The 27,491-nt window shown below is 32.4% G+C and overlaps 5 protein-coding genes across 7 annotated transcripts; 3 read left to right on the top strand and 2 right to left on the bottom strand.

The window, feature by feature from the left end:
* Nucleotides 1-1,319: 1,319 nt before the first annotated feature.
* LOC112779593 (uncharacterized) lies at nucleotides 1,320-3,544 on the bottom strand. 2 transcript variants are annotated; one of them, XM_025823906.2, is made up of 6 exons: nucleotides 3,272-3,544; nucleotides 2,928-3,083; nucleotides 2,335-2,415; nucleotides 2,129-2,254; nucleotides 1,956-2,042; nucleotides 1,320-1,709 (listed from the first exon to the last, which is right to left on the bottom strand). In XM_025823906.2, the coding sequence occupies exons 1-6, from the start codon at nucleotides 3,354-3,356 to the stop codon at nucleotides 1,633-1,635; spliced, it is 612 nt and encodes a 203-aa protein (XP_025679691.1). In that variant the 5' UTR covers nucleotides 3,357-3,544; the 3' UTR covers nucleotides 1,320-1,632. The 2 variants fall into 2 exon arrangements, with proteins under 2 accessions (XP_025679691.1, XP_025679694.1); XM_025823909.3 differs by lacking the exon at nucleotides 2,928-3,083 and having other exon boundaries at nucleotides 3,272-3,494.
* Nucleotides 3,545-5,595: 2,051 nt separating this feature from the next.
* Nucleotides 5,596-7,635, bottom strand: LOC112779383 (uncharacterized). The gene is made up of 2 exons (XM_025823622.3): nucleotides 7,282-7,635; nucleotides 5,596-5,942 (listed from the first exon to the last, which is right to left on the bottom strand). The coding sequence occupies exons 1-2, from the start codon at nucleotides 7,491-7,493 to the stop codon at nucleotides 5,657-5,659; spliced, it is 498 nt and encodes a 165-aa protein (XP_025679407.1). The 5' UTR covers nucleotides 7,494-7,635; the 3' UTR covers nucleotides 5,596-5,656.
* A 1,305-nt stretch (nucleotides 7,636-8,940) lies between these two features.
* On the top strand, nucleotides 8,941-13,906 carry LOC112776277 (choline transporter protein 1). The gene is made up of 10 exons (XM_025820370.3): nucleotides 8,941-9,518; nucleotides 9,900-10,258; nucleotides 10,523-10,668; nucleotides 10,964-11,147; nucleotides 11,347-11,420; nucleotides 11,559-11,672; nucleotides 11,850-12,206; nucleotides 12,598-12,858; nucleotides 13,026-13,253; nucleotides 13,440-13,906. The coding sequence occupies exons 1-10, from the start codon at nucleotides 9,334-9,336 to the stop codon at nucleotides 13,632-13,634; spliced, it is 2,103 nt and encodes a 700-aa protein (XP_025676155.1). The 5' UTR covers nucleotides 8,941-9,333; the 3' UTR covers nucleotides 13,635-13,906.
* Nucleotides 13,907-18,179: 4,273 nt separating this feature from the next.
* On the top strand, nucleotides 18,180-20,343 carry LOC112777652 (protein IQ-DOMAIN 19). 2 transcript variants are annotated; one of them, XM_025822033.3, is made up of 4 exons: nucleotides 18,180-18,983; nucleotides 19,065-19,301; nucleotides 19,413-20,039; nucleotides 20,123-20,343. In XM_025822033.3, the coding sequence occupies exons 1-4, from the start codon at nucleotides 18,507-18,509 to the stop codon at nucleotides 20,138-20,140; spliced, it is 1,359 nt and encodes a 452-aa protein (XP_025677818.1). In that variant the 5' UTR covers nucleotides 18,180-18,506; the 3' UTR covers nucleotides 20,141-20,343. The 2 variants fall into 2 exon arrangements, with proteins under 2 accessions (XP_025677818.1, XP_072082666.1); XM_072226565.1 differs by lacking the exon at nucleotides 20,123-20,343 and having other exon boundaries at nucleotides 19,413-20,103.
* A 5,739-nt stretch (nucleotides 20,344-26,082) lies between these two features.
* LOC112779732 (leucine-rich repeat extensin-like protein 6) lies at nucleotides 26,083-27,491 on the top strand. The gene has a single exon (XM_025824068.3). It carries the CDS (start codon nucleotides 26,146-26,148, stop codon nucleotides 27,385-27,387), a length of 1,242 nt encoding a protein of 413 aa, XP_025679853.1. The 5' UTR covers nucleotides 26,083-26,145; the 3' UTR covers nucleotides 27,388-27,491.

Genomic DNA, 27,491 nt, shown 5'->3' with positions numbered 1-27,491 from the left:
ATGGGATTATTATAGGACTGGCAAGTTCTTAATTTCTTTTTCTTCCGGGAAACTTTTAATTTGTGCGACCTTTGATGATGGTTTGATTGAGGGACTGAATGATTGAAATCAGTGTTGGAAAAGGACACTAATTCAACTCATGCTACCACTATCCACAGTGAGCATTATTTTGGTTAGGAAAATACTATTTCTAACAAGCTTGTATCAAAGAGTAAATTTAAAAAGTTTTTTTGTAAATAATATTCATATTTATAAGAGCTGAACTAGTATGTATTTATATGGTAGATTAAGTGGTCGGTGTTATTGAAAACTTGACATGTCATTTTCACCCTTAGTACGTGTTAAAGGAACAATAATTGTATTTCCTGGGTCGAAAATTTATTAGTATATGATTGTAGTAGGTTAAAGAATAAAGACAAATTTAAGTAAGATGAGATGAGCATGATTTTAATAATGGCATGAACAAAATCGCCAAGATCTAATACTGCAAAGATATGATATAACTAGAAAAGTTTGGAATACAAGGTGATGATACATTATAGCACATGCACAAGTTGAGACTTGGGAGTGACAGATGTAGATACATAAAATCATGGAGAAAAGAAAGAAGGTGAAAGGAATGGAGGCGGAGGAGTGTGTTTTGCTTTCAATTCCGAGGGGAAGGAAGAAGATGGGACAGAGACAAGGACATTGGAGAGAGAATAAAGAGAAGATTTATGTGATGTAAAAATGAAGATCATGTCACAATCCAGATGGAAGCCACCAACCTCATTAAATACTAGGGTACTATCATTAGGAATAGGGAATGAAAAATGAAAAAACTGCTTCTAATAATTCCAAGAAACCAGCCTGCCAATAACTAGTTAATCAAACTCACTTTACTACTTCTATTTTTATCTATTTCAAGTTTTGTTTTCATTTTGTTTTCTAGTCCACCCTTCAAGCTTTATGACCTGGGATTTGGACCTGTCCCTATTCAGATAAAGCTAAGGGTATCACAAGAATTAAATTCCTATTTTCAATCCTTAAAAAAGCTAGTTATATAAATGAGAAATTATTGAAACATATTTTATTTTTTTAAAACTTTTCCAAACATCCTATAACCAACAAAATACACATCCTTTAGAGGGTTTTTTTTTTCACATGATAAATTTTTGTGTGTAATGGGTCAAAGCCCAAAGGCCCAGATAAGAAAATCATAAAACTGCAGGTTTTTTTTTTCTCTGAGCCCAATTTTTAACATTTCACGATTAAATTATAGAGCTAACATATTATAAGTCAATGAGTTGATGTTTTTGCTCACCTAGTTTCCAATATCATAATTCTGTCAAAAAGAAAAAAATATATATAATGCACAAAGTTTGCAAGAAGGAACATATGAGCAAAGGCTCTGAATATATCTGTTTGGAATAATAATATTTTTTCTTGTAAATACTATGAAATAACAAGACAAAAATGATATGAAAGATGCAACTTCCATAACCTATAATCTTAGCTTCCGTGTCAATAACATTACAATAATCATGCGATTGAACTCTGTGTGGCATTATTCAGTGATCAGTAACATGCAGGGTTCACGGACCAAAAATAGAATGAGAGACTCTTAAGTCTTAAGATCAAGGACAAAAAGCCCTAATGCAATTGTATACTAGCCATGAACATTATCAACATAAGCAACCCAATACAGCTTCCTTGGAGAGTTGAGCTAGCTGCAAACCCAAAAAATCAAGAAGGTAATAACTGATTTCAACAAGGTTCAACAAAATTGTAAGCAGCCTAAACAACTATGTAGCAAATAGTTGCTTTAGAATGCTGATTTCAGATGAGAAAGCACTTAGAATAAGCGTTTGATTTTCCATGAAATTTCTTTAGCTGAATCACAATTGATAAAGCCAAGTTATGCAACTCCTATTTGTGATTTTACCAGAGAGAATTGACCTTAGCTTCATTCTTACCGCTCGCGGACAATGTTGGTGGCGGTGCTGTGGTAGATGAGTTCGTCATTGGAATTCCCAGGTTAGAGCAACCAATGCCAATAGCACCTTAGGAAAAATGTGAACATTAGATCATACCTTTCCACATTTCTAAACCAATGATATGAAACATGGGTGAGGTTTGTAACATTTACATTGTTTGACACAAGGGAAGGCAGTGGCATTGAGAATATTGTAATATCCGGCATCACAATGGCAACTGTAGGAGAAGGGTGATGTCTTGTTACATGACCCACCTCCACAATCAACCCAAAAGCAAGCTACATGATCAAAAAGGATATAAACACGAAAAGAAATTGAACAGCAACATTTGATGGCAGTAGTTTTTTCCGTCTGTTACCATCAAACACTGATTCATTGGATCTTCTTTCTTTGTGTGGAGAAGGGGCAGGGGCTTCCATGCAAGAGTAGTTCAGGGTACCTGCAATTACAAAAAGGTTATCAAGGAAGGTTCATAGTCATTATTAGAATTGAGCAGCTAAGTCAAAATCGCAAAAAGCTAACAGTAGAAGTGAGGGTCTAGGGTAAAGATTGGCCACATCTTGATTCTTAGCAATGCTCTACTTGTTGAAAAGTTAAAATCATCTGATTTGATTAAGACGTTTCTGATTTAATATATATCCATTAAGACTTAAAATTGATTTAATCCCTTGATTTCAAATATTAGTTTAACATCTTAGTCTAAGGAACAAGTTCAACCAGAAATGCATTCCAGTTAGTAAAAGCTTCCACTAAGCTACATCCTTTGCAGCAAGTCAATTGCTTCATATAATAACTGGGTTAAATTTAGAAAGTTGCTCATTGACATGGTACCAAATAATGACCAGAAACAAAATTAACTACATAGCATTTTATGCACCCTAAAACCACCATGTGTTAATGCAACTAGTTCACCACTTAGACAATTGAGAGTGAGAGAGAGAGAGTTCTTACAATTGGGTACTATGCAAGGAAGAAAGGTGAAAACCTGAGTATGGGAAGAGAGAGATTGCTTCCAACCAGGATTGCACTCACATTCATATAAGAAAGTGCTGTTCTTAGAAGGCTTGCAGGCCCCCTTTCCACATTCAACTCCTTTGCACACATCCTCTGAACTCAATCCACATCCAAAACAAGTAAAAAAACAAACTCAAGCTAAATATGATCAAACCAAGGGTGAAAAAAACTGAACTTGAGAAGACCCAAATGAAGAAAAGTATTGCAGGAATCTCAACCCATTAATCCCAAATATCCCAATAAACAGAGATGAAAGTAAAGTAAGGGTCAGAATCACAAACCATAGATCGGAGAGAGGAAATCAGTTGTAGCCGAGAGGGTTTGCAGAAGCAAAAATGTTACAAGTATAACACTTAGATGTCCCATATCTGATAAGAATCAACACAGAATTGACGGACCCATGAAATGAAACAGGGAAATTTTGGCGAAACGTGTGGAAACTTGAAAGTGCATCATCATTAGAGTGTGTTTGTTACTTTGTTTCGGTCACTAAACTTATAGTTAGTTACCTACTTAGTTGAATTGATCTAGTTTCATGTTCGGATCATAGCAATGTAACTGTTACACGTGGTGCTGATGTCATCTAATTCTTTTTTTGGTCGTGTGATGTCATCTAATTCAAGTGCGGAGCCGGTCAACGCAATTCATCAGATTTAATGGGCTACCATATTGGGCTTCTTTTTTTAAATTATTATTGGCCCATTTGGTATCGGGCCTCTTTAATATCAGCCTGTGTCTAAGCGAGAAGTTTCCAGAATTCATAACAATACTATTAATCCGAAAAAATATCTAAATTCAGAATATTATATATTATTTATCTTTCTAACAGGGACGGATCCAGAAATCTAAGAGTGGAGGGGCCGAAAATTAAAATATTATATAATTAAATATAATGTTATATATTTGATAATAGATATAATTATAATTAATTTTTTAATTTAAAAAATTAATAAATACTTATCAAATAAAAGAATTATCTCAATTTTTATAATTTTTTATAATTTTTTTATGATTTTATATCTAATAAAATATAAAATTATGTATTTTTAAATATTTTATTAATTAATTTATTTTATTAAGTATTTATGTGACGGTAAGTTATATTTTTATGTTTTATATCATTAAGAAATATGACATAAAATAATATAAGTTAATTGCACTAACAATTTTGTTACGTGAATTTAAAATATATTAAAGTATTTTTATGTAATAATAGGGTAAAAGTTAATTAAAAAAAAATAAAAAATAACTAAATAAAATTAGAAAAAAAATATTATTATAAATAATATTAAAATATTTTTATATGATTATAAATGTTAAAATTAATCTTAAGAAAAAAATGTAAAAAAAATTTTGAATTAAAAAAAATACAAATAATATAAATATATGTAGAAAAATTTAAACCCTATTACATAAAGAATAATAACTCTTTTATTTTTTATCAAAAATAGAGAGACTCGAACCCGCGACCTCTTAATTGAGTATGGAGAGACTATGCCATTTAAACTATAACTCATTAACAAGAATAATAACTCTTTTTACTATTACTACATTATTAAATTTTATTCTATATAAAATATCTATTATAATAGTATATGAGCTTTTCAAATTTGTTGGGGGGGCCAAGGCCACTACTTGCCCCCCCTTAAATCCGTCCCTGCTTTCTAATATGACAAAATATGTCACACCAGTATTTAACATGTCACATCAATATTTAACAGAGTAATCTAAGAATAAAAGAAAAGTACCTAAACTCAAAAAACAAATATTTTTTTACACAGTGTTTGGTTCAAACGAAAATAAGGAGAAGGAAAATACAGGGAAAGAAAACGGGTGAAAAGTCAAGTTTTTTATTGTTTGGTTTATCAAAGAAAATGAAGAGGAAAAGAAAAAAGTGGAATGGGGTCCACGAAAAAATTTTCTCTTCGATTGGGAGATGAAAACTATCAAGAAAGAGGAAATAATGATATAATTACAAATTTATCCTCTATTTAATAAAAAGATCAAAATATTTTATTTTATTTTTTTTTACATTTAAAAATTATCTCTTGTGCTCTTCTTAATTTTACAGCACTATCAAATTTCATTTTTTTTCTTAAATATAATTAAAGAGATTAATAATATAATTTATGAATAATTATTTACTTGTAAAATTATTTACTTGTAAAATTAATAAATTATAATTTATATATAATATAAGTAAGGATATTAATGTAATTTTATTCTAACATAATTTTCTTTTTTTTTACTTTTCTTTCAAACCAAACAAAAGAAAATTTTCTCTTTATTTTCTTTCCATCAATTTTCTCTTAATCCAAACAACATACAAATAACTCTACTTTTCTTTTTATTTTCTTTCCTCTTATTTTCTTTCCAAGAGAAAATTTTGGAAAATTTTGAAAAAGAATCAAGCGAGAGAACATAAGATGAAAAAACACCACATCCAACTCAAAATCTTAAGATGTTAAGTTAATGGGTCTCTCATCTTATAAACTCCTCATTTTTTCTTACTTTCTTTGATATAGGACTAACTTCAACACTTCTCACACTTACAACATTAATAATTTTTTCCTCAAGTGTGAGCCTCCACATCATGCATCAGAAATTTATTCAAGTCTATAAACTTTTATAAGTAAAAATAGTAACATCCAATACAGAATGCTTAATTAATGAGTATGTGGGTGTGCATCAACTGGGGTTCGACAATAAGGACAGTGAGGATGGGATTGAAGCCATGGGAGAAGGCATGCAGAGTGGAACTTGTGAGAGCAAGAAAGGTTCATAATCTGCTTCTCTTGCTGGAAATCTTCTAGGCACACTGCACACACTTTTCTCTCTTTCTTCTTAGCACGCATTAACCATGCATTTGATAATAGCTTCCTTCCTATTATTATTCCTGCATCTCTCTTTTCTTTCTTCACTTTTCCTTCTCTTATTGGATTCTCATTTTCCCTGTCTCATGTTCACAAACACACACACTTCAAGCCTCAAACAACCATACATTTAGAGGCAGAAACGGAGCTAGATAAAATATTAGAGGGACAAAAATATTTATACAATAAACTAAGATTAAAATAAAATTTTAAGGGGACTAAACTAAAACTTACATATAATTTATATGTAAAAAATTAAAATTAGAAGGAACAAATATTCAAAGAGTTAATTTGCACATTTTTTAATTTTAAGAACTAAGTTACATAATCAAATTTTGAGTGGTGTAAACTGTAATTAATCCATAGAAAAATAAAATTTTGTAAGTTAATGTTTGTTAAGTTATTCTTCAATTTTTTTTCCAAAAATATTTTGACATGTATCGCATTTTACTTCGATGAATTCTAGAAAGGAAGATAATTAAATGTTTTATTATCTTGGATGGTGGACATAATGATATCCTATCCAAATGAAAAAAATCATTTAAAATAAAAAGTGGACAGAATAATAAAATAAAAAATATTATTATTAAATTTATAATTTTTATTATATATAAATTTTATTATTTTAATTTAAAAGTAATTAAACATGTTTTTACTAATCACTTTAATTTAGACGAATATAGAGACAAAAAACAGGGTCATGTGCAAGCAGCATATTCCCCAGAGTAATTATTACCAACAGTGATAGTTGCAAGAAGATAACAACCTAACCTCATTAGTGGAAATAGTGGTGCTTATGTCAATTTGGAATCCGAACCGTATTTTGAATCCATCTCAAAGATGGCTATCAACGAATATAAGGAGAAAACTCAAATGAAGTTAATTTTACTGAAAGTTAATATTTGAGAGACGTTAGATGAAAATTTAGTTAAATCAGTTAAATTATTTAACGATTTTTAAATATTAACTTTATGTAAAGTCCGCTACACCTGAATTTCCACTTGAATATAATTTTCACCTTAATATAGTATTTATGTGTGCACGTTGCACAAGCTAAAGTACTTGTTTATTAATACAAGAAACATCAGAGAAGTGGTAAAATTTATTATTTTTAGTTAATAATAAATTAATGATATTTAAAAATATAAATTAAATTAAAAAATTAAAAATATTAATAAAAAAAATAATTTTTCTTAGTCTTTAAATTTTTCTCGTTTAATATAATAGGACACAAAAGCCTAAACTAAGCTAAACATGGAAACCACTTAGTTAGGCACTAATAAAGAGTTAAACAGTTACCTACCTACATGGCTACATACAATCTTGGATCAGTTAATCTCCATCTATCTCCAACCAAGAATTTCATGGTTACGAGTTGATTAATTTACATATTGAAAAGTGAATCTATTAATGTATACCTGGAAGAAGGAAAGAATTGTGCAAGCTTCTTCTGAAGCCTTTGTCTGGCCTTAAGAGCAGTTTCATCCAAGGCACTTGCCTCCACTAATGATACTCTTCGGTAGGTGGCAAGATTGTAGTGGTTGTGCTCTAACAAAGAAGAAGAAGATGATGATGAAGAAGAAGATCTCTTTCTAGGGGGCACTCCAACACCAGGTAGCCTACCAGCCATGAATTGAATTAACTCTCTATCTATCTTGATTGGTGTCTCATCAAGTTTGATATAGATGAGAGGAGTGAGAGACCCACCAAAATAATGCAAAGGCTATAATAAGAAGATGTGATGGGTGGAAGTTACTAGTGATTTGATGCACTCATTACTGTTATACAGTACTGCTATTCAAGTGCAATATGACAGCTAAAATATTGGCTCAAGGAATTTGGCTCATTGCCTGTCACAGAATTTGCCAAAGGAATTTTAATTTACTGCTTTAATTATGTGACATTTTGGGATATATATAAAAATATTATTTATACATTAAAATTAATTAATAAAATTAGCTATTAATATATTTAATAAAATGGAAAGAATATAAAGAGCATGTAAAGATAATAAAATTATGAAAGAATAAAAAAAGAAAAAAAAAAGATAAAGAAATTTTATTGATTGTTGATTGATTGAAATTGTAAACTATAAAGATAAAACTAAATATATATAGAGAATTAACCTATAAAAGATAAAAACAAATAAAAAGATAAGATAAAGATAAATAAAAATAAGATAATAAAAACTAAAATTATAACTGAATTTATATATTCGAGTTAAATTTATGAGTCATAAGACTTCTTTATTATTGTCATGAATTAAAATAAAAGAATAATTTAATAATTATATTTTAATATATATTTTATAATAATAATAATAGTTAATTTTAATGATTAATTTTAATATACACATAATATTATGGGTGTTATATGTGGCGGGTAATGTATGTAGCATGTGGTTCTCGTAATAATGGACTTCTTGTCTCATCTATATATGAAGAGTAAAGAGTTGCGTTGTAGTATTGGACTCTCTCAAATGAGAATCAACTTCTTTTCTCTCTGGAAAACTTACTAGGTTATTGCCATTTTTTTTATTTATTTTATATTTAAGTTAATATTAATTATTTTTCTATTTCTTAATCAAAAATTGGTTTTTTAGCATTTCCTTTTATTGTTAAAATATATTGTCAATCATGTTTCAATAGTTGAAGAGTAAAAAATTTAATTGATTATATATATTAAATTTTAATTATTAAAAAATATTTTTAAAAAAGACGTTTAAACATCTTTATGTAAGTCACGAATACTAAAAGTAAAAGAAAAAGGCAGGCAAAAGCAAAAGTAGCTTAAGCCAAAGTGACACATTCTTTGACAAGCCGCAAAACATGGATTCTTACAAAAATAAATTAATAAGAAAAAATATATTAAGTAATTAATATTTATAATTGTTTTTCACTAAAAATATTAACCATTAACATTCCTAATAAATAATTATGTATGTCTTGCAACTTGCAAGTGATCATGAAAATTCTTAATTTTTAACGTATTCTAATCAATAGCCGCCTTTGCGACTCAAATTAAAATCCTTTATACTTTCTCTAAATAAATAACATCCCAACTAGGATGTGAAGAATGAAGATCTATGTCTTAATATCAAAGAATGCTTTATTTAATATTTTATGGTTTTATCAATAGTTACTTGTATAAATAAAAGAATTATTAGATAGATGATATTTTAATATTTTTAATGATAGTAAATATATAAATATTTATTTTTTCTATAAAAATCTCTTAAATTTATATCTTTAATAAATATTTTTAGGAAACTTTTATTTTATTAATAAAGCAAATCTAAAACCCACTTGCTTCTTCACACTGGTTTCATACTCTGCTCTGTTCTGCTCTGCTCCGCTCCGCTCCTTCTTCATCCTTCTGCAACACACACCTCTGTCCTTGAGTCCATTGTATGCTAAATCGAAGCAAAGTTTGTAGCTTGATATAGAAACAAAGCTTGAGAAGAAAAAAAAATGAGGGGTCCTTTGGGTGCAGTAATAGGAAGATACCCATCAAGTGATGGAGTCACTCAAATGGGTGCAATCATTAGCCACAACAGGAAATGCAGAGACATAACTGTTCTTTTCATCTTCATTGCATTTTGGATAGCAATGATTGTTAACTCCAGCTTTGGTTTCAACCAAGGGAACCCTCTCAGGTAAGAATAATGTCAAAGTTTCCAGCTTTATCTAATTTAGCTTTGTGTTAAGCTGTAAAGTGGATTTTATGCTGTTGACAAGTTGAGATTTTGAATGTGAACTTTGACTGTTTCTCACTGGGATTATCTTATAGCAATCCATGGTGTTTTCACTTTACTATTTTTTATTATTTAAAATAATTTTTAGCTTAGCATGCTTCAAATACAAGACAATGTGTGTGTTAATTATGCAATTTGATTTTGTAATTGTATGCTTACTTGGGAACTTATAAGTAAGAAGTGGGACTTGAATGTATAGCTGCTTGAAGTCCATAGTTTTATTCTCTTTTTTTGTTGGTATCAATGTGCAACTTATGATCACTTGCCACTGTGGTTTGCTAGGCTTACTTATGGAGTGGATTACAAAGGCAATGTGTGTGGGGACAAGCATTCAGATCCTAACCTTAGTAAGTTGGAGCTTAGATATTGGCAAAATCCTAATCAGGTTTATCAGAGTGGATTGAAGGATAGCCAATTTAAGCTGGTTGATGCACGCACTATATGCTTGTCTGAGTGCCCTATACCTTCTGATGATTCTCTAAATTGGGTGTGTGATTATCCTGATGGAGATATTCGTCTTTCCATGAAAGACTGGATTAATAGGAACTATGATTACTTTGAGTTTCTTACACCTGAAATGAGAAACTCCTCTCTTCAACTTCAAGGTCCATGCTATCCTGTCATATTTCCTAGTGTAAATGGTGAGCAAACTTTTGTTTAAGACCGTTCTTGTTTTATACTTACCAAAGTGGTTGTATGGAAGTGTTACTTCAAATTCTTGACTTAGCTGCAGGGTATGGTTCTTGTATGAGGAATTTGCTCTCTTTTTTTTTTCCCTATTATTGCTTTGTTTTTAAAGTTCTTGCTTTCTTTAGAAAAAAATTGTTGGGAGTGGAGAAGTGGGGGAGGATGTATAGATTTAGAATTTTCAAACTAATGGTTCTCAAAACATATTTTGTGCCTAGTTTACTGGAGTTGCCAGTTTATTGCTCGACCGTCAAATACTTCTTTGAAGCATTGGCAGCAGATGGGTGGAGTCAGCATAAATGAAAACATTGTTATTGATAAATCAATTCACAAATCCATTAATTCTCGGTCAGCTGTCTTGAAGGTTAGGAATTTTCACTTCCTACTATTCTTATTAGTATTTCGATTGCAATTTTTACAGGGAAAGTATAGTTGTATACCACTTACATCAGACTTCTAGCAATTTTGTGTGTATTGTAGAGTGTGTCCTATGTTACCACCATGCGCAATAGATGCATTAGTATGATTTATCGGCTGACATGTAAGAGTTATATTGTTAGGAATTGAATTTGTGGATGCTTGTAGATATGCATGTGTATTATGACTATTATCATGTTATGTACTGTAGAATGTCAACTTGTAATTCTTTGTGTGTGCAGAGATACATGGCTGATATGGGGAAGGCATGGCCTGTGCTGATTGTTTGTGGAGGAATTTTGCCTCTTTTTCTGTCTGTGATTTGGCTGATGTTGATTCGGCATTTTGTTGCTGCAATGCCATGGATTACAGTGGTTCTCTTTAATGTTCTAATAATATCAGTCACAATGTTCTATTACCTTAAAGGTGGGATCTCTGTTTGGCTATTTCAGTATTTCTTGAACAAAATATCTGTTTTTTCAGAGAAATATACATTTTTTATATTTGAAACCAATTTTGCTTATATTTCTGTTTTGAATATATAGCCATGAATTAATTATCTGTATCTATCTGTTGGAAAAAATCATAAACAAAATACTGAGTTGGTTTTCTTCCTCACGTTTAGCTGGATGGATTGGAAATGATGCTATTTCTCCTATCATTGGTGAGCATGATGCTTATACTAACGTATTTGGGAGGGTAAGTACCATCATATTTGAAACCCCGTCCTTCTCCATGTCTTTTTTCTTTTATATATACACACACATGTTTTGATCTGTGATGTTGATTTTGATTATTGACTTTACATATGTCTGATGGCAATATTTTGCTTTTTAGGAAGTAACTCATCTACGTGCTATCGCTATACTTATGACCTTTATCATGGCTGTTGCAATTCTTACATCAATTGCTATTGTTCGACGCATCCTTATGGCAACATCTGTCCTGAAGGCAAGAATTGCTTTACGATATGCAGTTACTATAATTTGTCTAGTTTTGTTTGCTAAGTTGATATCTGATAGCAATATGTCTGTCTGTTTAACACTAGAGTCAGAGATGACAGTGCAGCAGTATTTCCACTATCCTAGTCAATCAGTTTAATTGATTTTTGGCAAATCTTGCTCACAGGTTGCTGCAAAAGTCATTGGAGAAGTTCAAGCTCTCATTATTTTCCCAATCGTACCATATGCTATCTTGGCAGTGTTTTACATGTTCTGGATTTCAGCTGCTCTACATTTGTTCAGCTCTGGCCAGATTGTTCAGAATAACTGCAACGCTAACTGCTGCACATATGATCTTGTGGCTAAACGGGTGAACTGTGATCGCTGTTGTGGATATAGCATTCATTATACACCACATATTGGAGTTGCAATCCTTTTTCACCTATTTGGGTGTTATTGGGTTACACAATTTTTCACAGCATGTTCCTCTACAGTAATTGCTGGATCTATTGCCTCTTATTACTGGGCCCGAGGTGAAACATCTGTAAGTCACAATGCCTTATCCTAATTGAATATTCGATGGATAAGATAATGGTTTCTTGCAAGCAAAATAACTAAAAATGTTATTATACTGAACATGTATTGTCCAAGCCTAACAAGACCATAATTTGCAATTTGCTCAGAAATGGTTACTGATTTGTAGTAGTAGTCGGTGTAGCATGGTTAAGGATTGGTTTATCTAGATTGTCATTGTACTTGGGTCGAGACGAACTTGCAGCTACATGATATTAGTATTAGAGTGCAGTTCAAATTTGCAAACAACTATAGCTTGTTTGTTTGGTTAATTTGAATGGATTAGTTTTAGCACTTTGGTTATGATATTTACAAAATTCCTATTTACATGTTATTGATATAATTAATATTTTTCAATGCAGCAAGAAATTCCATTTCTTACAGTCTTTTCCTCCATGAAGAGGCTTATGCGTTACAGTCTTGGGTCTGTCGCCCTTGGCTCTCTGATTGTGTCATTTGTAGAATCAATCCGATTTCTGCTTGAATCCATTCGTCGCAAAATAAAAGTCTCTGATCATTGGCCTGACAACTGGATAGGGAAGGCTGCATACCAATCTTCTAGATGTTTTCTCAGGTGTATTGAGTGGACCATCAAATCAGTAAACCGAAACGCTTACATCATGGTAAATTTTGTCACTTTATTTGTGGTATCATCAACCTTAATAGAGAAAATTTTGCATATTAATTGTATCATTAAAATGTTTCCAATGAAGCTGGCTTCACTAGATTGTTTCTTAATTTTATGCTTAGAATATAATTTCAACTTAAAGTATTTTCTTGCATTCTGCAGATTGCTATTACAGGCAAAAGCTTCTTTAGTGCTTCATCTATTGCAACAGAGTTGATCATGAATAACATCCTAAAGATCGGGCGTCTTAACGTGATTGGAGATGTTATCTTGTTCCTTGGAAAACTATGTGTCAGCCTTGCAAGTGCTTTGTTTGCATTCCTCATGTTAGATACACACAAGTACAGCTCTGCTCATAACAAGATATCATCTCCACTCTTGCCTGTTGTGGTATGTTTTCTAAAATATAGTTAAGTGAGTAGATGGAAAATCATTTAGCAAAAGCTTAAAAGATGGTAATTCAGGATAAGTTGCTACCTAGAAGGACCAAGAGCTGGAAAGTAGTTGCTAACAGAGAAGTCTTATATAATTTAATGTGATTTTCACACACTTTGCTTTTCATTTTGTTTAATGCAGGTATGCTGGGCTCTTGGGTACATTGTTGCAACTCTTTTTTTCGCAGTTGTGGAGATGTCAATTGAAACAATTGTTCTCTCATTCTGCCAAGATTCTGAAGAGCACCAAGGGCTAGCCCAGTATGCTCCACCTCTTCTCATTGAAACTCTTGGTGACCACAATGAGGTGCAGAGACTCACACAAGGACCACAGTGAAGTGTGTCCATGTACGATTTTGCTTATGATGATAAGTTTTTAGATATTCTTGCTACCCCTTGTATATATGTCTTGATCATATAACATTTTTGGACAAAGGTTATGGTGGGATTATCTTTTGATAAGTTGGGTTATTTAGATTTATATATACCAAGCTATGAACACAAACATAATTATTGTATTATGTAATATAATCTTCTTCAAAAGTACATCTCAGAACAAGAATTATTAATTGTAAGCTTTCTTTGTTTAGTGTAAGTTCTACTACAAAATCTCAAATTTCTTTACATTCAAAATGCAAGTGAAAACAATTTTATTTAAAAGGTTTAAGATAGTTCTTTGCTTGTCCAAGATATGTCCATTCTAATTCCAGAAAAAGCAATATGAAACCCTCTATGAAAGCTGCAATTCATTGTAGAGAAATAGCTTGAAATATTGGTTGATTGAAGCCATTAGTTTTCTTATCTGAGAGTTACTAGTTGTATGAAAATCAGACAGAGTCATATGTAGGCCGCCAATGTAGTTGCTCTGAATCTTTGAAAAATGAAGTCTGTTTTTCACTGGGCCATCAGAGTTCGGTAGCCTCTGGTCATCGATACGTTGGTGGACTTTGAATGGGGCTTATCTGCATATGGATTAGTGTTCCTTTTTAGCTAATTAAGCCACTTTGACCATGCAACTACATAGATTTAACACCATTCATGCACCGCAAAATATACCAGTGTTAGTTTTACTTGCTTTCTTTTTTTAAGATAGGAAGATTATTATAAGTCCTATATTTTTCAATAATATGACTTCTAGCTTTTGAAGTTAAGTTAGATTTACTCAATTTTAATTTTAATATAGTATTACATTTTATTTGATCCAATATTGTTGGACCACTAATTTCACCTCCAAATGTTTATACTTCAGATTGTTATTTTTGGACATGAAGAGACTGTATTATAAGTTTTACGTCCCTTGTATGCTTTTTGAGACTGAGACTAGGAGATTGACTGGAATTAAATATTGTGTTTGGTAATTGAGATTGGAACTAAAATTTTAGTTGAGATATAAAATTTTTGTCTCTTTAGTACCTCAAAAAAATAGAAACACAGAAAAGGAAGAAGACTGAAATTTTAATAATATTTCTTTTTAAAAATATTTTCATTTGATTTTTAAAATTTCAAATCTACCCCTCAAACTTTATATTTATGTTAAATTAAACATGATTTTGAGACATATTTCAATCATGTATATTTTATACCAAATATAATATAAAAACGGAGAGTGCTAGGTAAATAATGACCATTTTGAACAAAATGAACAACCACCAATCAAATAAAAATACACCACATCCTAATTTAATGCTACTAATTAAATTTAAGATTAATTTATTCTTTTAATCCTATTAATTCACATTGTTCACACATTGTTCAAAAATGTTGTTGGTTACCTATACTTTTCCTATAAAAACTTAATTTAATCTCCGTCTCTGTCTCTTAGTTTCTATCCTCTTATCTTTGTGTTTTCCTTACACAGAAATAGCTTCTAGGTAATATATAAGTGTGTAACAACGGTCACCATTAGAATTAATTTTTAGAATTGAGTTAGGTAAGTATAGAAAGTCTTGATAATACTGCTTCTATGCATGCAAGCACGTACACATTCACAGGATACAAAGTTTCATTGCTTGTGAATTGTGAGGGAACACCGTAGCCTATAGGTAGGGAGCAGAGAGAGTCATGTGGCGTTGCATCCATGCACATTACTGGTGAGTTCTCTCTTTGATGAGAGAAAAGCAATCAGAAGAAAGAACAAATGAAGCATTGCATGTGCTGCCACTGCTACTACATTGGACATAAAAAGGTTAGGAAACATTTCAAGTGCACCGGAGAGTACCGGTGCACCAGTTGTTTTAATAGTTGATTTCAATTAATATATATTATATATATTTTTTATAATTTAGATCAACGGTTAAAACAATTGGAGCACCGGTACTCCCGGTGCACCTGAAATGTTTCCAAAAGGTTATAAGAATCTGTCATTAATTAAGAGTTTAAAACACTATCTCACATGCATTATTTTTTTATTTTTAATGAAACGAAACCATGTGAACAGCACTTATATATTCTTAATAAACTTGAGTTCTTCTTTGCCTTTTGTAGCATTACGTGCTGAAGAATAGAATGTCACTGAATCGATTTAGACTATATATTTTCACATGTGAAATCGAGTTCCACGTGGGACTCTAATACCATTTTCTCATGCTCATGATTAAACATTTGTCATCTATTAGTAGTTTATTAATAATTACAATATAGTTTCTAATACTATACTAAATTTGAATAAATCTAATTCAACTTTAAAAATAGTCTGTGAGAGGAGAAATATTGAAACTTATGAAAATTGTATAAGTAGTAGAAATGAGTACGAGTCGGTTTGGTTTGGGTTCATGGTAAACTTAGAATCGAACCAATCAAAATATAATAGGTTCGGTTTGGTTCGAATTTATGTTTTTTTATATATGTATCCAAATCAAACTAAACCGATTAAAAATTGATTGGTTCGGTTCGGGTAATTGGGTACCCGATGACTTTGAAATTCATTTAAAAAAACCAAATTTTTATCTTAAAAATTCAACAAGTAAAATAAACATGTAACATCAATAGAAATAATTCAAACATGTTAAACACTAAATACATTAAAAACTAAACTCATTAAAATCCAAATATATTAACAGTGAATAATCTTTGTCTAATAGAAAAGTCATATATATTTTTTTTATTTTTTTATTTAATTAATATATGATCGAGTTCGTGGGTTGATTCGGGTTCTACACCCCCAGAATCGATACCCGAACCAATCACTAACAAAGATCATCGGTTTGGTTCGGGTTGAACCCGATTACCCGTTGGTTCTAGAATCAATTTAATTGGTTCGGATTCGGATTCGAACAGGTAATCGGATACTCGCTACCCGTGCTCACCCCTAATAAGTAGCAAGGTGATGGAGATTTTCTGCATCAGAGATCAGATTAATTAAATTCTGAAAACTAAACTTTAAATTGGTTTTCAATAACACTAGATAATACAAGAAGTTTCCAAGAAAATGCATGACTTCTATCCTATGATCAAGTGTCTCACTTTATGATTTTGTATTGGATTCGGTGAATCATTATTGATTACTATTTAAACCATAAGAGGACAGCCTTCAATAAAAGACTTATCAGGAATCAAATTATTGTGCTTTTGTTTTATGTTTCGTCCATCATCTTATAAATTATTGATATATGATATTCAATTACATTAAGGGCTCCAGGATGGTTCATATTTGTAGCTGTTACTGATGCTGCTCTGTAGTCTAATCTATTAACCTTGATTTAGCCATAGTCATTATGTTCGAATTTACAAGCATCTTATAAAGTATTATTTAAGTGTTAGTTGAGAGAGAGGTTGAACTTACTCTCAGTGCTTAATAGATGTCTTTTAAAGAGTAATAAAAACATCATTTCTGTTTCAAGGGAATACCTTGATTATAACTTATTAGGAGTTGGGGTAGCTAGAAAGGACCACAGGGGAATTTGCCAATTTGGTTAAGCATAATATATCAACTAATATAAGTTGGTTAAGAGAACAAGGATAGAATTAGTGGAGGAAATAGGCCAAATCCCAATGCGTTGTTTCCTCCTGCAAAACACCTAGTCAAATGGGAAGCATATAAACATGCCATGTGAATGCCAACTAGATGTTTTTGCTTAACAAAATTCATCTTTGAAAATAAACAATAAAAATCACTAGTCTATGATGGATATAGCAAGGGGCCTAACCTTATTAATTTGATATCCCTTTATAAGCTACCACTTGGTCCCTTCTGATAATTGACCTTAGGTTGGTGTACATTATTTGCATGCAACTTATTGAGCAATTATTGTAAATTTTGAACATGTAGCACAAAAGTACTTGAATCTACCTAGCCCTTTGGTCATAGAATTATAGGAAAAAAAGGGGTAAGTAACCAAATATTTTAATCCCCATCACTAGTATTAATACTTGGCACATTAGAGTGTTAGGGTGCATGGATAGGATGGGCACATGCAGATCCTAAGGACCCTCACTCAATCACTTATTTAGTGTCCCCACTAAGGTCTTCTAATTTTCAATAGTTCTAAGGTCCCTACATGGACCCTCACTTCAAGCCAAGCCATAATATGAGTATTTTACACGGATGCTGCATGTTCTTCCCCTATTTTCACATGCTTTCTGATCCAATCTCCAACCCATTATTCCTTATTAACCGACAACTGAAATCACCATAACACCCTTTGTTTAGTGGCCTTACCTGTGGGGACTCGATTCTTTTTCAGTTTAGAGGGTAAAGAATCTAATCCCATTAGTGCTCCAGAAGAAGAGTTTCCTATTAGTTTCTTCTTAGATTTTACACACACAAGCAAGCATTTTAAGTTACATGGCATTGATCCAAACATAAGAATAAAAAAGGGTAGCTTGTACCGAAAAAAATGATGAGATGAAACAGTTAGTTTAGGCTGTCAAAGAACCTTATGCTATTCTCAGTGAGGGGACCATATATTTCAAAGAATATTTAGTATTACTGAATCACAATTACTAGGTAGTTTTTTATATTATATTTAAAAGTCTCTTATTAGTGATAATATGTGTCATTCTCAATGTAATAATTTTCCACTTTTAATGAATGTGAAGATAGCCAAGATTGAATTATAAGAAAAAAGGGAGGGGCCATATATGACTATAGTATTGAAAGCAACTTATTATTAGACATATGAAGAGATCTATCTACAAATGATTTTGTTACTGTCTTCTTCCACTAAGTTGTTGCAACAATCAACTTCAGCTTTCTAAGTTTTTGATAGAGATGGGGAAGGCAGGGAAATGGCTTAGAAACTTCTTGACAGGGAAGAAAGAAAGGGAAAAGGAGAAGGTGAAGGACAAATGTGGTGGTAATGCAACAAGTCTGAATTCTTCAAATGGAACAGAAAATCCAACCACTCCAAATTCCACAACCCCAAAGGAGAAAAGGAGATGGAGCTTTAGAAGATCATCTGCCACATCCACATCCACACCAACAACACCTTCCAAGGAATTGAACTTTGCAGAATCAAATGTCACTGCTTCACAGACACCACAAGCTGCTGCCACCACAGATATTCCTCTGGATGACGAGCAGAAGAAGCATGCCATGGCTGTGGCTGCTGCCACGGAGGCAGCAGCTGACGCGGCAGTGGCTGCAGCTCAGGCTGCGGCTGCTGTGATCCGCTTGGCTTCTGGTTCCAATGGAACAGCTGAAGAGGCTGCAGCCATCAAAATTCAATCTGTCTTTAGGTCCTACTTGGTAGGTAGCTTCCAAGGAAGCTTGTTTATTTTCTCTTTCATTTTCATATGAATATCTTTGTAATGTTTATTTATGTGACAGGCAAGAAAAGCATTGTGTGCTCTCAGAGGACTAGTGAAGTTGCAGGCTCTGGTAAGGGGTCACTTGGTGAGAAAACAGGCCAAGGCAACACTGAGATGCATGCAGGCTTTGGTGACAGCACAGGCTAGAGCTCGTGCTCAGAGGATCCGAATTGCATCATCAGAAGGGAAGTCTTATCAGAAGCAATCAAGTTTCAGAAACACTACAGAGGAAGATTTATATGCTCAAGTGTATAATGTAAGTTCCATGACATAATGGTTGAAATTTTCAACTTAGATTTGCAGCATTGAAGAGAAGAGTTGTTTGTTTTCATCACCAATAAAATTGGTTCTTGATTTGTGGATATAGGAAATGGAGAGAGGCATGGAAGAGAACATCAAGATTGTGGAGATGGATGTCTGTGAATCAAAAGGAAACTCTAGAAGCAGAAGCAGCAGTGTGCATAAATTTCCAGCATATTATTCAAAAGAAGAAAACTTGAAGGTATCACCAGCTCCATCAGCCTTAACAGAGTTTAGTCCAAGAGCATGTAGTGGACACTTTGAGGACTGCTTCAGCACAGCACAGAGCAGCCCTCAATGCTACTCGGCCGCGTCTGGAGTTGACGATTCGAAGCATCCCTTCTCCTTCCCTAGGCCAGGCTATGCTGAGGTGATGTCCTATGACTACCCTTTGTTTCCAAATTACATGGCCAACACGGAATCATCAAGGGCCAAAGTGAGATCACATAGTGCACCAAAGCAAAGGCCTGATTCATTCGAGAGGCAGCTGAGCCGGCGAAGAGCTTCTGTGGAAGGAAGGAATGTGCCAAGGCCTGTGAGGATGCAGAGGTCATCTTCACATGTTGGTGCCACTAATCCATGGTCAGCAATCAAGCTTGATAGGTCCTCAGTTTCACTCAAGGACAGTGAGTGTGGATCAACAAGTACAGTCCTCACAAACACTAATTACTGCAGATCCCTTGTTGCATATCATGTAAGTACTACCTCTTTGAAATTAAATTAGATCCATATAATGTGTGAACATGTTTTAATTGTGATCTTTTGATTTGGATGCAGCATCATGGAGATAGGTAGTGATAGTGCAACTTTGCTGAGTGTTCCTCTTCTTCTACTTTGTAGACTTTCTTCCTGTGTCTTACTTTGTAAGAATTCATTGTAACGGTTTTGTGGACTGTGTATAAGTTTTTAACAAGCGATGTATTCCCTAAATAGATTCAAGTTTACTAAGACTAAATTATGTGAGGCTTTCCAAATAAACATCTTCACCTTTAGAGGAACATTCATTTCCATAACTCCCTCCTATCCTCACTCAGTCACTTGTTGAAGCTGCATTTACATTCACTGCCTGTTTTCCAATTGTTAAAATACTATGTACTATGGGCTATGAATCAGATTTGAGAACTTTACGCTTTAGCCCATTACATAGTTCATTTCAAACTACAAGGTGGTCTAAAATCAGATTTGTAGGGCTTCATAAGCCCATTACCACAAAAGATAAGAATATTATTTGTTATCCATTATCCATTACACAAAAAATCATTCTAAAAACTTATTCCAAAGCAGCATTCCAAATTCTTAGCAACAGAGAAGAAAGGGGCAATCACCAGGAAGCAATCATAGAAAGCATTAGTCAGTTAATACAAAGAGATTGGGTTATCAAGCCCGTCAAAATACCAAAAAAAAGGGATAGCCAGATAGCCCAATTAAATTTGGTTAATCTAGTGGTTAACTCACTAGTTTGTTTAAACAAGCGTGGAGGTTCAAATCTTGTCTTGTACATACTGCAAATCATTAAATAGAGTTCACCATTTGTAAAAAATATTAGAATTAATAGAACATATTTTTCACAAATTGAAGGTATCTACAATTGAGAGTCTAATTAGATCTTTAACTACATATTTTTTAGGAGAAATATTTCATTAATTTAAATATTTTTTATACAGAAAGAACATAATTACAAAATTAAAAGTAGTATAGAGACTCAATTATATATATTTAATTAGAAATTTTGTAAAATTATAAAGACTAAAAGAATAATTAAATTTATAAAAATATATATATTTTTGTTATTTCAAAGACTCACCTCCAAAATCTTTTAATTAGAATATAGGATATTTGGCATCTTAATTAACTTTATATTTATTATTATTATATATATTTAATTTATAAAAAAAATTGAACTAACAGGCACCTTAGTGTATCTTTTTAGACCGTTTTTCTTATTTACTATGTTATGGACATGCATCTAATCTAAATAACATGTGATTTAGGATAACATTTTTATGACTATAATGATGAAAAAATGTTATGTGTAAAAAAAAATAATTATTATATATTTGTGAATAAATATATATTATTTAATTTATTTTTAATATATATTTTATATTAATAATTAAAATAAAAAATTAATTTTAGTGTATAAATAACATGTTTAATATCGATGTGGTAGAAACAGATGGAATATATTTTATTATTTTCCTGGAAGCTATTTTGAGTCAATGTCTCAAATGCAGACCCCTTATCTGTCATATAATAGGGCATTGATTAAACAAACATAATCCGAAATTCTCAACACTCTTATGGAGTATTCTGATTAAGTTAACTATTTAAGTATACAGTATTCCTTGAAAAATTCTCAACATGCAACCATTTGACATAAACAAACGGCATATTGCAATCATAATTACAGCGTGGCAAGGTTTACATTACATAGTTAAATGAACGGTGAAAACTCAGGTGAAGTCGACAAAGTTGATACTTCAGAGTCGTTAGATTAGATGAAAATTTAGTCAAATCAGTCAAATCATCTAACGGTTCTCAGATATCAACTTCACGTGAAGTCAACTGCACCTGAGTTTCCACCTAAATAAATACATGATAGAGGGTAAACGCTAAGCTTATACATGCAGATTTCAAACCCTCCCTAGCCAGAAAAGGAGAATTTATCGAATATTAAAAAGTTAAACAACAAATCAAAGCGTAATAAACAGTAGTTTACACTTATTTTATAGATTTTGACAATTCATTTGACATTGAAAGTTTCTCGTACCATGATAAATGTGTGAAAAATCAAACCAATTAATTATAGTCCTATTTTTACTTGATTCACTTCCCAGCCGAGTTTTCATTTTTCCAACCTTCTTTACGCTTTAATTTTCTCCAACTCAGACAACGACAACCTTATTGCACTCAACAAACACACATATCAATATCAATCTGCCACGAACCTTCATATATACCCTTTCCAACATCCATGATTTTATAAAATTATTTAATTTCATTTGTCAATGGTTAGGAGCGACACATTGATATTTCTATTAAAAGGAAACTTATTTAAAGATGTATATATTGCTGACATCATGTGTGTGTTCTGTGTTTTAATTACTTTTACTTAGTCTAGTTAAGTAGTTTGGTTATGGTGCTTTGACTCCAGCAAACGACATTCTAGAAAACCAAAAGTACTATTATACTAGCCTCGTTTTCTCGTTGACGCCCTTGTACTTTTTTCGTGCTTGTTCCAAACTATATACATACATAAGCATTATCATGGTTACCCTAAGTTTCACTAAACAATAGCATAGTTAAACTTAAACTGATTTTCGAGTTCATCAAATATCGAACTTTTGACATTTCGGATCTAGAGTTCTAATACCATGTCATGATACCAATCATCCCAAAAGCTTCAACTGATAGGAAAAGGTAGCACTAATGGTTATATCTCTAATATTTCCTAAATCTCCATTGTACACATTGTACAAATATTCCATTGACTCCCCATACTTTTTCATATAATAATGTTCGTCAAGAGCCAGCACAATTTATTGTTTTTTATTATTATTTTTAGTTATTAATTAATTTTTTTAATTTAATAATTTAATAATATACTAAACATTCATAATTAATTATTGGTTATAAATAATAAATTTTATTGATCTTCTAACATTTTTTATACATTATTTTGACTTTTTTTTTTCACAATCATACACTCTCACAAGAAGATTATTTAATTTGAGGGTGATGGATTTAATCTGACGTTTCTTGTTTTCTCTTGTATAATTAACGATATTCATTAAATATTTGCTCTTAGTGTTTATCTTTTTCTTCTAAGTTTGGTGTTTATCTTTATCTTCTAAGCTTCAAGCATAATGTTCCCCCTTTCTTTCCTAATTAACTATGATTTGGTTAACGAGTCTTGAATATAAAAATAATTAAATAAGGCTTTCATTGTAAATTAAAATAGATAACATTTTCATATTTTTCAATAATATTAAATATATTTTCTTCTCAGATTAATCATCTATCTACCAATCTCATCATAAATCAGAAAATTCAACGATAATATTCTAATACTGATATTAAAAAAAAAGGACCTTTGAATAGGATGATGAAATGTCTCTAGGGTTTGGTGGAGAGATATAGACGAAAAGATTGAGACTGAGAGACAGAGATTAAAGAGACAGAGATTGAAATAAATTTCAGTATTCTGTTTGGTGCAAAGTGGGAGACAAAAATTGAAACAAGAATGAAACTCTAATTTAATTTGTACAAATAATAAAATTGAAATTAATTAATTGAAATGAGAATATTTTAGGTATAAAATGTTATTAAAGTTTCAGTTTCTATCTCTAAAATTTTAGTCCCGTCTGTCCCTACTTTTTAGAGGTACTGAAATACAGAAATTTTAGAGACAGAAACAAAAATTTTAGTATCAATCTCTGAACCAACAAACATAATACTGAATCTCAGATTCAGTCTCTCAATCTCTACAAAATACCTTATAAAAACTAAAAGAACTAAACTAGCTCCACATATATGTTTTTTTTCCAAAGAATAGTGAAATAATACTCTTTAATGTAACTTATTAATTAAGTGTTAAAGTGCTTTTTTTAGATATTTGAGCCGCTGATCTATACTTTTGTTCACTCCAAAACAAATTCATTATAAATCAATTAATGAATCTAAACAACATATTTATGTAAATTTTAAAAACAAAAGGTAAATTGGAAAAAGAAGAAATGTAGACAAAAATTATTTTTCTATAATAAAACACTTATTAATAAAAAAATTATATAAAACAATCCAAAAGTGAAAACCTGAGTTGCTGTGCTTGACTTTGATTGGCTCTCTGTCCCTTATGATAAGTTTCCTCTACAAGTGGGATTAAATTAGTTACAGGTTTCAAATCACAAGATATTGATCACCTGCCTTAAAAAAAGATTTTCATTTATGTCCTTTTTATTTTTTATCTTAAATTTCAAGCATACTTGAATAGACCCTGTAGCTAAGTTTGATCCTCCCCTTAATCTCACCTACTCTACCGTCTTTGGCTTAGCTCAATTTGAAGACCTGGTTTCATACACTGTGATTCTGAAAGAAACTGAATTATAAACAAATTTTAGTTATAATGACACTTTTATTAATGCCACTTGCATTAATACATAAACTGATATAACAACTAGGCAACTAACTAGTATATATCAGCAGGCGCTACTATAATTTAATTTTGTTAATAGACGAAGAAAATGAAACGACTGAAAGATACTTGCACAAAAGGGACGTATGTAATTGAACAATGATGGGTGTTAATTGATCGCAAAATTTATCCAAAATATTGAACAATGAAGGGTGTTAACATGAAAACAATGATTATGGCCATTTACTCGGTCAATAGAAAGAAACGAAGAATAAAACATGAAAGTCAATATGATAATTGCTAGTTTAATTTATAGTCAAAGGGAATAAAAAGCAAAATTGCTTACATAAAAAACACCAAGTATGGTAAAAAACCGTGTTTTTGGTGAGATCAGCGACCAATTTTTCTTACAGCCATCTACAAGAACCCAACATGAGCATTCCCATTAATCGTTTACAATGCTTGACAGTTCATGCTAAGTTGTAATAAAACTACAAAAGAACATAAAATAGTACACAGAATAAGAAGAAAGAAACGAGTAATACATTCACACTCTAGAATAATCTTAAATTGAGATTATAGTATTATAATATATATTCATAATTATGTATAGTTGCGAGCGCTATCCAATTTTTGCGTGAGTACGTACGAAAGTATGTGCGCCAAAAAGGCAGAGCAAAGTAGCAGAAAAGCCAAAGTATGTGCCAAAAACTAAGGCCATTTATAGGAAAGTTGATGCTAAATTGGGGTGAGCACGGATAGCGAGTACCCGACTATCAATCCGAACTCGAACCCGAACCAATTAAATTGGTTCTGAAATCAACGGGTAATCGAGTTCAATCCGAACCAAATCGATGGATTTTGTTAGTGATTGGTTCGGGTTTCGATTTTGGAGGTGCACAACCCGAACCAACCCGCAAATCCGATCATATATTAATTAATAAAAAAATAAAAAATACATATATGGCTTTTCCATTAGACAATGATTATTCATTGTTAATATGTTTGGATTTTAATGAGTTTAGTTTTTAATGTATTTGGTGTTTAACATATTTGGATTATTTCTATTGATGTTACATGTTTATTGTATTTATTGAATTTTTAAGATAAAAATTTGTTTTCTTTTTATGAATTTCAAAGTTATCGGGTACCCAATTACCCGAACCGAACCAATCCGTTCTTAATTGGTTTGGTTTGGTTTGGATACATGTACAAAAAAATACAAATTCAAATCAAACCAAACGAATTGCATTTTAATTGATTCAGTTCTAATTTTACCATAAATCCGAACCAAATCGACCCGTGCTGATCCTAATGCTAAAATCCAACTAGATAGGTGCATTCAAAGAGATGTAGAAGAGCTAACCTAATTACTGTAATTTGAGTGATTAGGTAATAGCCAATTCAATATGAACATAAAACAGATCAAATAAAGAAATTAATTATATAAAGCAAGTCAAGGATATTATGATGTTTAAGTCACATTTTTTATTTCCTAAAAAATATAAGTAGATGTTCATTTAAATGTCTAACCAAAAGAATTACGCATTATTTAATTCTACGGGAGCGAATGCGAATTTGCAGCCCACCAAACTAAAAAATTTTCTCCAACGACAAACTCTATATATAAATCAAAGTTTCTCTCCAATATAAACCAAACTAATTAATGGCCTCTCATTGTCCGAAAAGAGAATTAGGCCCTTTCCTGAGTCATCTCATTCTGATTCTGATATCCATCAACCCTTCACACCAATTTGAATACAAGGAAGAGCACAGCTCTTATCGGTTCCTCCCTCAACTAAATCCGAGGCTCTCAAAAGCCTACATAGCACTCCAAGCATGGAAGCATTCAATAGTGTCAGACCCAAAGAACATGACCCTCAACTGGTGTGGACCCCACGTGTGCAACTACACCGGAGTCTACTGTGCACCAGCACCAGATAACCCCCACATATACACCGTTGCAGGAATTGACCTAAACCATGGCAACATAGCTGGTTCGTTACCACAACAACTTGGCCTCTTAACTGACCTGGCACTCTTCCACATCAACTCTAACCGTTTCTGTGGCTCCGTCCCAACAACCTTCAACGGCCTCAAACTCCTCTTCGAGCTTGACGTCAGCAACAACGATCTCTCTGGCCCCTTTCCAGAAGTTGTTCTATGCCTCCCTTCGCTCAAATACTTAGACATAAGGTTCAACAACTTCCACGGCGCTATTCCCACGCGCCTCTTCGACCTCAAACTCGACGCGCTCTTCATCAACAACAACAACTTCCAGTTCTCCTTGCCGGAGAATTTCGGAAACTCAACGGCCTCGGTTATTGTGTTCGCCAACAACAATCTGAGGGGATGTTTCCCGTCGAGTGTGGCGAAGATGAAGGACACGCTGAACGAGATCATAATTACGAATAGCGGGATAACGGGTTGTTTACCGCGTGAGATAGGGTTGTTGGAGAGAGTAACGGTTTTCGATGTGAGCTTCAACAAGATCGTTGGGGAATTACCAGAATCAATTGAAGGGATGAAGAAGTTGGAACAGTTGAACGTGGCGCATAACATGCTGTCTGGCATCATTCCCGAGAGTGTGTGCAACTTGCCGAGGCTGCAGAACTTTACGTACTCCTATAACTACTTCTGCGATGAATCTCCGCTGTGTTTGAAGCTTCCGGATAGTGATGATCGCAAGAACTGTATTCCTTATAGGCCGCTGCAACGGTCCCTTCAGGAATGTGCCGCTTTTTATAAACATCCGGTTCAATGTGCTGCCTTTGGTTGCTCAACAACTGCACCGCCGCCGCCAGCACCACCTCCACCTCCACCTCCACCTCCACCACCGCCTCCACCACCACCACCTCCTCCTCCTCCTCCACCTCCACCACCACCGCCATACTACCAGTATCCGTGAAGGCGTAAACAAGTATTGTAAATTCTATGGTGTTTTTACTGCTATGCCTAAATTACCTATCTTAGTTTTAAAAATAAAAAATAAAATATTTAAAATTTATTAAA

This window comes from Arachis hypogaea, chromosome 19 (genome assembly GCF_003086295.3).
Source record: "Arachis hypogaea cultivar Tifrunner chromosome 19, arahy.Tifrunner.gnm2.J5K5, whole genome shotgun sequence".
Lineage (NCBI taxonomy): Eukaryota > Viridiplantae > Streptophyta > Magnoliopsida > Fabales > Fabaceae > Arachis > Arachis hypogaea.
Note: the sequence above shows the minus strand (reverse complement) of the source record. Positions and strands in the feature narration are given on the sequence as shown.

Coding starts and splice junctions, on each gene's coding strand:
- LOC112779383 (XM_025823622.3), bottom strand. CDS start 7,493: ATGGCTGGTAGGCTACCTGGTGTTGGAGTGCCCCCTAGAAAGAGATCT. Junction 5,943..7,281: donor CAATTCTTTCCTTCTTCCAG/GTATACATTAAT, acceptor AACATGAGACAG/GGAAAATGAGAATCCAATAA.
- LOC112777652 (XM_072226565.1), top strand. CDS start 18,507: ATGGGGAAGGCAGGGAAATGGCTTAGAAACTTCTTGACAGGGAAGAAA. Junction 18,984..19,064: donor CTGTCTTTAGGTCCTACTTG/GTAGGTAGCTTC, acceptor TTTATGTGACAG/GCAAGAAAAGCATTGTGTGC. Junction 19,302..19,412: donor TATATGCTCAAGTGTATAAT/GTAAGTTCCATG, acceptor TTGTGGATATAG/GAAATGGAGAGAGGCATGGA.
- LOC112779732 (XM_025824068.3), top strand. CDS start 26,146: ATGGCCTCTCATTGTCCGAAAAGAGAATTAGGCCCTTTCCTGAGTCAT.
- LOC112779593 (XM_025823906.2), bottom strand. CDS start 3,356: ATGGGACATCTAAGTGTTATACTTGTAACATTTTTGCTTCTGCAAACC. Junction 2,416..2,927: donor TCCTTGCATAGTACCCAATT/GTAAGAACTCTC, acceptor TTGTAATTGCAG/GTACCCTGAACTACTCTTGC. Junction 2,255..2,334: donor CAATGAATCAGTGTTTGATG/GTAACAGACGGA, acceptor TTGATCATGTAG/CTTGCTTTTGGGTTGATTGT.
- LOC112776277 (XM_025820370.3), top strand. CDS start 9,334: ATGAGGGGTCCTTTGGGTGCAGTAATAGGAAGATACCCATCAAGTGAT. Junction 9,519..9,899: donor AACCAAGGGAACCCTCTCAG/GTAAGAATAATG, acceptor GTGGTTTGCTAG/GCTTACTTATGGAGTGGATT. Junction 11,148..11,346: donor AATGTTCTATTACCTTAAAG/GTGGGATCTCTG, acceptor CCTCACGTTTAG/CTGGATGGATTGGAAATGAT.